An 8,876-nucleotide genomic window follows, 5' to 3' on the forward strand; every position below is an offset into this window, starting at 1 on the left:
GGAGAGGAGGGACATGGTAGTTCTCGTAGGTGGAGCTCTGGACGGGAAGCTCTGTTCTGCTGCCTTTGTGGAAGACACCTTGGCATACAGCTGTAGCACAGGTCATTGCAGATGGGAGGACATGCCAGCCTCTGGAACCCACACCTGGGTGAGGGCTTAACTCTTCAGAGGGAACAGTAGGCCAGGTTATGTAGAACCTTGTAAGGGCAACTAGAAACTTTGGCTTTTATTCGGAGGGAGTGGCTAGCCAGGCGTGGTTTCTGCAGGTGAAGAGGAGAGTGAGGCCCTGAAGGTGGCTGTGCTACTTGGTACACCTTGAGATTAAGGGCCAAGTCGTGTTCCATTTCTGTTATTTCAGAGCAGTGTCATCTGGTTTGGTAATTATATATTGAAAGAGTAAGTGGGAAAGAAGACTCAGAAACCCTTACATATTGAAATCTTACTATGCTTCTGCTGACACCCCTTCTGGTTCAGCACATTGGAGCACTGGGATGGAAAGTTCTTTGGTGTGATCCCTTAATAGGAAACAGTGGCTTTTCAATGCCAAGCTTAAATCTTATATGCCAGCTGACATGCATTAAAAACATTCCTTTAAGAAAGGAGATATATTAGTTATTTTTCTGTTGCTGTCATAAAACACCATGGCCAAGGCAACTTAAAGAAGGGAGGGTTTATGGTTCCAGAGGTTTGGGGGCTTATTTATGGTTTATTTGGGTTTATGGTTCTGTTACCATGGGGAAGCATGGTAGAAGGCAGGTGGCTGGAGCAGCAAGCTGAGAACTCGCATCTTAACCATTAGCATGACGCAGGGAGATCAAACTTGAATGGCACATTTAAACTTCAGAGCCCTTTTCCAATGACATACTTCCTCCAGCAAGGCAATACCTCCTAACTCTACCCAAGTAGCACAGCCAAGTAGGGACCAAATATTCAATCTGAGCCTATGGAGGACATTTCTCATTCAAACTACCACACGAGGAGAATGTCAAGTCTTTGGAAACTTTTTAAACACACGGGGAGAGAGATTAGTACTAATGGCAACAGTAATTCAACAGTTGTCTCTCTTAGAAAAGCTTATTTTATATTGCTAAAAACAAGTACAAGGTAATATTTGCAGAGAAATTAATCCTTGGCCTAAGTCACACGGTGAGTGGCAGCCATGGGACTAGGTGCAAGGCCTGCTTCTCAATGGGCGTGGATGCAGCCGAGTCCAGAAAATGTCAGTCAGAGGCTGCGTAGCTCAGCCTAAACACCAGATAAGAGGAGGCTCCACTGCCCAGCATCGTGTCCAGTCCCTGTCCTTGTCCTTTCTGTGTTGTCTCTAACTGTTTAGTTTTCATAACCCATCCCTTTTATAATTCAGCGGTGGTGTCGTTTCTTCACTGATGTGGCAGTCCTGTTTTCCATGGCTGCTTTGTAACCAGCTGAGTAGCCTATAACGTGGAAGAAGCTCGAGAACAGTTGTCTTGGCAGTGATTCACTTTGTATTTGCAAAATGAACGCAGCGCAAGTGCCTCTTTCTCTGGTCGTTTCCTTAAGGGACTGTTCATGTGGCACACGAGCAGCGTTTGATGATGACCTAGTCTAGTGGCTGTTGTCTAGTTTTGAGAAATTGACATTTTCTGAGTAGTCGCCTGGAGAACTTTAATTTTTAATTAACCTTGAAAATAAGACATGTAGAGTATATTTAGATTTTTATAGGTTAGAGATAAAATTATATTCTGTACTTTAAAATTTTTTTTTCTTATCATTTTAGGCCAGTTTGCTTAGTTTTAAATGAAATTCCTTTCATGTCAACTTGGTTTTTACTAGTGTCAACATTTAGGTGAGTCAAACCAATTTTCCTATGATAGTCCAGTACGATTCTTACAGATTCACTGAAACTTTTACCAGGTAATTATAGTTTAACTTGATGCTTTTGGTTTCCCCGATTTTCCTTTACAGCATGCTGCCTCTTCTGTTAAAGGATGACCTCCTGATGCCCTCCGTTGTGACAACGATGGCGTTTTTAGTAGCTTGTGCCACTTTCTTTCCAGTGTGTGAGAGCATTTCCGAAGAACAACTGCAGCTGAAGTCCTTCGCCGTCTCCGTTAGGAGGCGTCTTCCGGGCTTCACATTTCTCCCCAGAATTATACAGTACTTGGTAAGCTAGGCAGCTTTGTTTGTGTCTATGTGTCCTCCAGCCTCATCGCCCACATAGAGGTCAGAGGGTAACGTTGGGAGTTGGCTGTTTCCTTCCACTATGTGGAGTCAGGGATTGAACTCAGGTTGTCAGCCTGGGGCAAGTGCCTTCACCTGCCAAGCCATCTTTCTGGCTCCGTTCAGTTTTGAAGTATAGTTTCTAGCATGTTGCTGTTTTTCTTTTTTCTTCAAGTTACTGAATTTTTGTTGTTGAGACAAGGTCACATTCATTATGTAGACCAGGCTAATCTGAATCTCACTGTTCTGTAGACTAGGCTGGCCTCCAACTCACAGAGATCCACCTGCCTCTGCCTCCCAAGTGCTGGAGTAAAGGCGTGCACCACCACCACCACTGCCACCCGGCTTTGAATTGATTTTTATACAGGGTGAGATATAGATATAATTTCATTTTCTACACAAGCATATCCAGGTCTCCAACACCATTTTTTGAAGAGACTTTTTTCAGTGTTGGCTTTTGACACCTTTGCCAAAGATGAGTTATCTATCTATAGATATTGGGTTTATTTTTGGGTCCTCTTTCTAGTACTTGCTTATTTTTGTGCATTTATATGAAATTTAGGGGTTTTGTTTCCTAGTTCTTTAAAGAATCCGCTGGAATTTTAAAGGAGAGTGCTGGATATATAGGTTGCTTTAAGTAATATAACTATTTTTACAATATTATTTTTTGATGGGCAGTTTGTTTTGTTTTGAGACAAGGTCTCACATAGCCTAAGATGGCCTTGAACTCACAGTGTATATGAAGCTGATTTTCCTCCTGCCTCTATCCCCTGAGTGTTAGAATTACAGGCTCATGCCACTATACCTGGTATTTAGATTGCATTCCGTTTTGATCTTGTTTTTCCCTCCTCCCAGAATTCCTCCCAGATTCTCTCTACCTCCCTACCCACCCATCTTTATGTTTTCTCATTCTTTAAAACAAACACAAAACAGCCCCATACACAAAAGGAAATGAAACAAGCAAAAATATCAATAAGACCAATGTATATATCCACCCAAATAAATCTACAAAAAAGGAAGGAAGGAAGGAAGTAAGGAAGGAAGGAAGGAAGGAAGGAAGGAAGGAAGAAAGGAAGGAAGAAAGGAAGGAAGAAAGAAGAAACCTATGGAGTTTGTTTTGTGGGCCAGCTACTACTGGGCATAAGGTGTGCCCTGAGGTATGGTTAATATACTCAGTAAGACCCCATTAGAGAAAACTGATTTTTTCTTTGCTAGTGGATTACTTGCTGATAGGTTTTGGTTAGGGGAGGGAACCCTTGTCCAACACTTCCTCTTCTCATTGCTGGGACCTGTCTGGTTTGAACTTGTGTGGGCCTCTGTGCTGCCACAGTTTCTGTGATTTCATATGTGCGTCAGCCCTGTTTGTCTAGAAGACATTCCCTAATATTTGACTCATAATCCTTCTTCCTTTATCTCTTAGATTCTTGAGCCTTGAGGGGCTGGGGAGTGGGGGCTTTGAAGAAATTTAGGACTGAGTTCTCCAAAGTCTACTTACTATTCTCTGCATCATATCCAGTTAGTTCCCATCTACTGAAAGAAGAAGCTTCTCTGATGAGGGCTGAGTGAGACACTGATCTGTGGGTATAGGAGAATATCATTAGGAGTCCTTGTATTGCTGTGCTCCTTTAGCAGAATCATAGCATTAGGTTTACTCTAGGCTCATGACCTATCTAGTCTCAGGATCTTGGTCACTGTAGCTGTGTGAGGTATGGGTTCCATCTATAGAGTTGGCGTTAAATCCAAAGAGTGGATGGTTACTCCCATAACATTTGTGCCACGATTGTGCCATTAAATCTCACAGGCAGATTATTACTGTAGGTCACAGGGTATGCAGCTAGGAGGTACTGATGATGACCTATCTCCTGCCTCTGTATAGGAGAGTGTAAGAGCAGTGTAAGTGTGCAGAGCACCTTACAGCAGTGGACAGCATTCTTAAATGCACAGCTTAGTGAATGTCCGGAGAGTTTCTCACTGTTGGTAATGACCATGAAGCGGAAAAGGTTGGTGAAGTAAAATTAAGAGGTGAATAAGAAAGACAAAGATGGACTAATTTTCTCATTCAGGGGTTTAAGTGGAAAGCACAATGTAAAATTTATTTGTTAGCACATGCCTGAATTCTGGGATGTATATAGAACTGTAGCCTCTTGTGACATCCACAGGGTGGTCTTAAGGTGAGGAGTATCACAGGCTCCTTGATTTATTCATCAGTGAGTGCTTGCTATATGCAAACACTTTTTGGAGTTTGAAAATACAACAGTGAGGGCTGGAGAGATGGCTCAGAGGTTAAGAGCACTGGCTGCTCTTCCAGAGGTCCTGAGTTCAATTCCCAGCAACCACATGGTGGCTCACAGCCATCTATAATGAGATCTGGTGCCCTCTTCTGGCATGCAAGCATATATAGAAGGAATGTTGTGTACATAATAAATAAATGATTAAAAAAAAAGAAAAGAAAATACAACAGTGAAAAAAATGAAAACTACCTCCTATCACAGAAGTTATTCCAGTTGGGGGCAAGAATCAAAGATGCTAGCAGGTAGAAAATACACATCACAGATGTTAGCAGTTTGGAGGAAAGTAAAGCAAAGGAGCAAGGACAATGGCAGTGTTCAAGTAGCCGGGTCTTCTAAGGGACTGAACTATCCAGATAATTGAGTATGTGTTGTCCCAGTTGGGAGGAATCCAAGCATGGTGTCATGGTAGCTGTGTTTCCTTGAAACAAACGATTTCATGGTGATGGCGTAATGTGTCACTTTTGTGCTGTTAATTGAGAGGAAGGATGAGGGAGGAAGAACATATGCAGAGCCCTGTATAGAGAGAGCATAGTGGAAGCCGTGGACAGGCAACTGCAGCTCTTATGTGCCACAGTAAAACAGAAGCCCAGGTGACAGATTCACCAGTGGTGGCAGAATTGAACAGTGTGCTACAGGCACTTCCTGAAGCTTTGCTATAATTATTAGTATAAAAATAGAGCAAGCACTGCAAGAGTCAAATTTTTGTCTAAAGCGGAAGAAATCTCAGCATGCTTTCTCCCCCACAGGATTAAAAGCCTTGTGTGCGTGTGTCTCTGTGGTGGGCACACGTGTGTGCAGTGCTCGTAGGGCCAGAAGAGGGCACTGCACCCTGGAGCCGAGGTACAGGATGTTGTGAACTGCCTGGCCTTGGTGCTGTAGTCAAACTCAGAGCAGTATGTTTTCTCACTCCCTGAACCATCTCTTCAGCCCCAAAGCATTCTTGTTTAACTAGTTCAAGATCATGGTATTTCAACTCTTTTGAATATTTTTAAGTATTTAAAATTATTTCTTAAATTTAAATTTTTCTTTCATTTTTTTAAAAAGATTTTATTTATTATGTACAGTGTTCTGCCTCCATGTATGCCTGCAGGCCAGAAGAGGGCACCAGATCTCATTGCAGATGGCTGTGAGCCACCATGTAGTTGCTGGGAATTGAACTCAGGACCTTTGGAAGAGCAGTCAGTGCTCTTAACCTCTGAGCCATCTCTCCAGCCCCCTAAAATTTTCTTTCATTTTACCACAGGAATGTTTTTTAATAGTGTAAATAAATATGCCTCTGCTAAAATCAGTTTTTAAAGAGGACTAATTAACTTCTAAAATTATGCTTATAAATGTATAATTAATTAGCTATTCAGATGTTTGGGAGTAAGGAATTAAGCAGCTCACTATGTAGATAATTCAAGGACAAAGCCATACCTGTTGAATGATGAAGTTTTGTTATGTGGCATATGGGACAGTAAAAGTCTGTAACTCTAGAATGCCCCTTTTACTAGTGCTGAACTTATTAGTCTAAATTAAATCCAAGCAGGCTGGCATCAAGTGAATTTAGTGGGAGGCCATGATGGACAAACTGTAGAGGGTATAGAAATACTGTGTGTATTGCTGCCACCAGCTTTTCCCTATAGTGTAGAAATACTAAGTATCCTATAGAATGGGTGTTTTGTGGTTATTGAAATTTGTATCTTGGACTGGGGAGAAGGGTCAGTAGGTAAAGTGCTATTGTAAAGCTGAGACTGGGGCTCAGATCCTCAGAACTTTGGGGTGAACATAGTGGGGTATGGAGATAGGGAGCCCTGGCCGGCCACACTAGCCGAGCTGGTGAGCTTGACGTTCTGCGGGAAGTATGAGGTGGAGTGTGACAGAAGACACCTGCTGTCAGTCTTGGGCACCTTCACATGCATGCATACACTGTGTGCCCACCCACACAGGTGCACACATATGTACATAAACCTGATCTAGTACGTATTGCATTAAAAAGACAGGTTCTGGAGCCACCAAGATGCCTTGGCAGGTACAGACACTTGCCTCAAACCTGACAATCTGAGTTTAACTCTCAAGACCGATAGGATCAAAAGAGAAAACTGACTGGCAAACACTCTCTGACACACACCCACACACACTTACACACCATAGCATAAGCGCCTCCCCCCAAACACTGTAAAACAAAGACAAAGATTAAAAGCTTCATATGGGAACCCTCTGGAGAGCTTTAACAACAGGTATTTATATTTAAATGGTGTTTTTAACAGGTAATTCCAACACAAAACCAAAGCTGAGATTCGCTTGTAGGACAGACTGGACGCCCCTTCAGCTCGTTTCTGCTGATAGAGTAGCCACAAACCAGTTACCAGCTGTCTAAGCCTGCTTTCTGTTGCTGTGATAAAGGCCATAACCACTGGTTGTGGTGGCACACGTCAGTAGGATTTGCTGAAGGAGGAAGAAGATCATGAGTTTGAGGCTAGCCTGGGATACACATTTTGCCAGGTGGTGGTGGCACATTGGGAGGCAGAGGCAGATGGATCTCTGAGTTCAAGGCCAGCCTGGTCTACAGAACAAGTGCCAGGACAGCAAGGGCTATACAGAGAAATTGTCTCTTAAAAAACAAAACATGATCAAAAGCAACTTGGGGAGGAAAGGGTACAGGAGAGAATGTGAGGCAGGGTCTGGGGGAAGGAACTGAAGTGCATCCGGGGATCACCTGCCCAGGGTGACACCATCCCCAGTGTGCTGGAACCTGGCACATCAGTCACTAACCGAGAGGATGCCTACAGGCCAGCTGATGGCAGCGTTTTCTCAGTTGCACCCCGGCAGGCCTCTACCACTCAGTAAGAGTCTCTCTTTCCCTTCCAGTTCTTCTATTCCGTCACCACCATGGCCCTTCTGACGGTTTTGAGTGTCACGTTGCACCCTCCCCAGAAATTACCAGACTTGTTCCCTGTGCTGGTGTGTTTTGTGTCCTGCATAAACTTCATGTTCTTCTTGGTATACTTCAACATTGTAATCATGTGGGATTCCAACAATGGAAGAACTCGGAAGAAAATCAACTAGCTGTTTTCCAAAACAAATGCAGTCTTCTGTTACGTGCAAGTGAACGTGCATCTTTAGAGTCATGGTATCATAGGAAAGAAATGGCCAGTGCCTACCGTTATCTACACAAACTGTTTATGGGACCAAAACACTTGTTTCCTAAGTATTTTCTGGTAAAGCATATTGTAGTTTTGCTAATATTCACAGATAGTTAAATGACAGAATAAGAGAAAAAAATGTCCCAGCTGGTTGCAGTACGCACATCTGTAATTCCGGTACTGGGAAGTGGAGGCTGGAGGACCTGGGATCAAGATCATTCTTGGTGATATAGAAAGTTTGAGGCTAGCCTGGGCTCCATGAGACCCATCTTAACAAAAAAGGGAGAGAAAAAAAATGTCCTTAATACCAATATTTAATAATGGAATTATTCTATAAATTGTAATTTTTAAAAAAGTTAAGTATCGTGAGTTTATTGGCAGAACTAAACCTCTGTCTTGTTTGAGCTTTAGCATACAAGTAATAAGCATCTCATTTAAAGTTGTATCTCTGGGAATTAACTTTTTTTTAATAACTGAGAAGGTATGTTGTGCTGTTTGAAATTTGAATATGCATTACTACATATGCAAAATTGGATGCTAATAGATTAAATGGTATTCTTGTTTCCAAGCACTTGATTCCATTTTTAAAAAGAACTTTATTGAATATAAAAATAAGAAGTTTAAAGTCTTATGGTTACTCATGGTCATTAGTTCTATATATTTATAATCATTCTAAATTAAACGACCTTATCACGGATTCCAGCTTCCTTTCTGCTACCTCGGTTAAGATCTCCTTGGACACAAGTGTTTATTCAGGTCAGGCCTCTTGTTGGCTTGTCCTGTAGATATGGCTATCTCTTTTCCTGTGCTTTCTCTGGTTTCAACTGGTAAAAATCATGTATTATGTTTTCCTTTCTCATGGAAAGCTGTTTCTTTAGTTTTGATAAAAATTAAAGTCACTTTACCACTAGCCTATCTTGAGTATATTTCTTTCATAATACAGTCATCAATTAAATCATTTAATGGCATATTCTAAGGTAGTATAAAGAACTGGTTCTGGACATGGCTAGCTATAGGCCGATGCAGGAAAACATGGATTTCTCAGTCTGATCAAGGAAGTGGGTCTAGGCAGAGCCAGTGTGCGTGAGGATTCAAAGGGCAAGATCAGCAGAGAGAAGCACCTTGATCACTGTCCAGTCAGGAGGGGCATCCCTGTCCATGGCCACTGTTTGTAACCTCTGGGCCTGATTAACAGCATCTTGGCTGGTTTAACTTTACCACCTTTCCCCACTAAATAATGTATCTGAGTTTAACACTGAAA

The 8,876-nt window shown here is 42.2% G+C and overlaps 1 protein-coding gene across 3 annotated transcripts in view; it reads left to right on the forward strand.

The window, feature by feature from the left end:
- Nucleotides 1–8,522, forward strand: part of Alg6 (ALG6, alpha-1,3-glucosyltransferase) — a 39,913-nt gene extending 31,391 nt beyond the window's left edge. For 2 of the 3 annotated variants that reach the window (XM_026782341.1, XM_026782340.1), the window contains exons 13-15: nt 1,757–1,825; nt 1,945–2,143; nt 7,341–7,781. In XM_026782341.1, the coding sequence (XP_026638142.1) occupies nt 1,757–1,825; nt 1,945–2,143; nt 7,341–7,538 (466 nt within the window). In that variant the 3' untranslated portion in view covers nt 7,539–7,781. Of the gene's footprint in view, nt 1–1,756; nt 1,826–1,944; nt 2,144–7,340 lie in introns of all 3 variants that reach the window. The other variant, XM_005353454.3, reaches the window with a different exon arrangement.
- The last annotated feature ends 354 nt before the right edge of the window (nt 8,523–8,876 follow it).

The sequence above is a fragment of the Microtus ochrogaster genome, chromosome 10, assembly GCF_000317375.1.
Source record: "Microtus ochrogaster isolate Prairie Vole_2 chromosome 10, MicOch1.0, whole genome shotgun sequence".
In the NCBI taxonomy this organism is placed as follows: Eukaryota; Metazoa; Chordata; class Mammalia; order Rodentia; family Cricetidae; genus Microtus; species Microtus ochrogaster.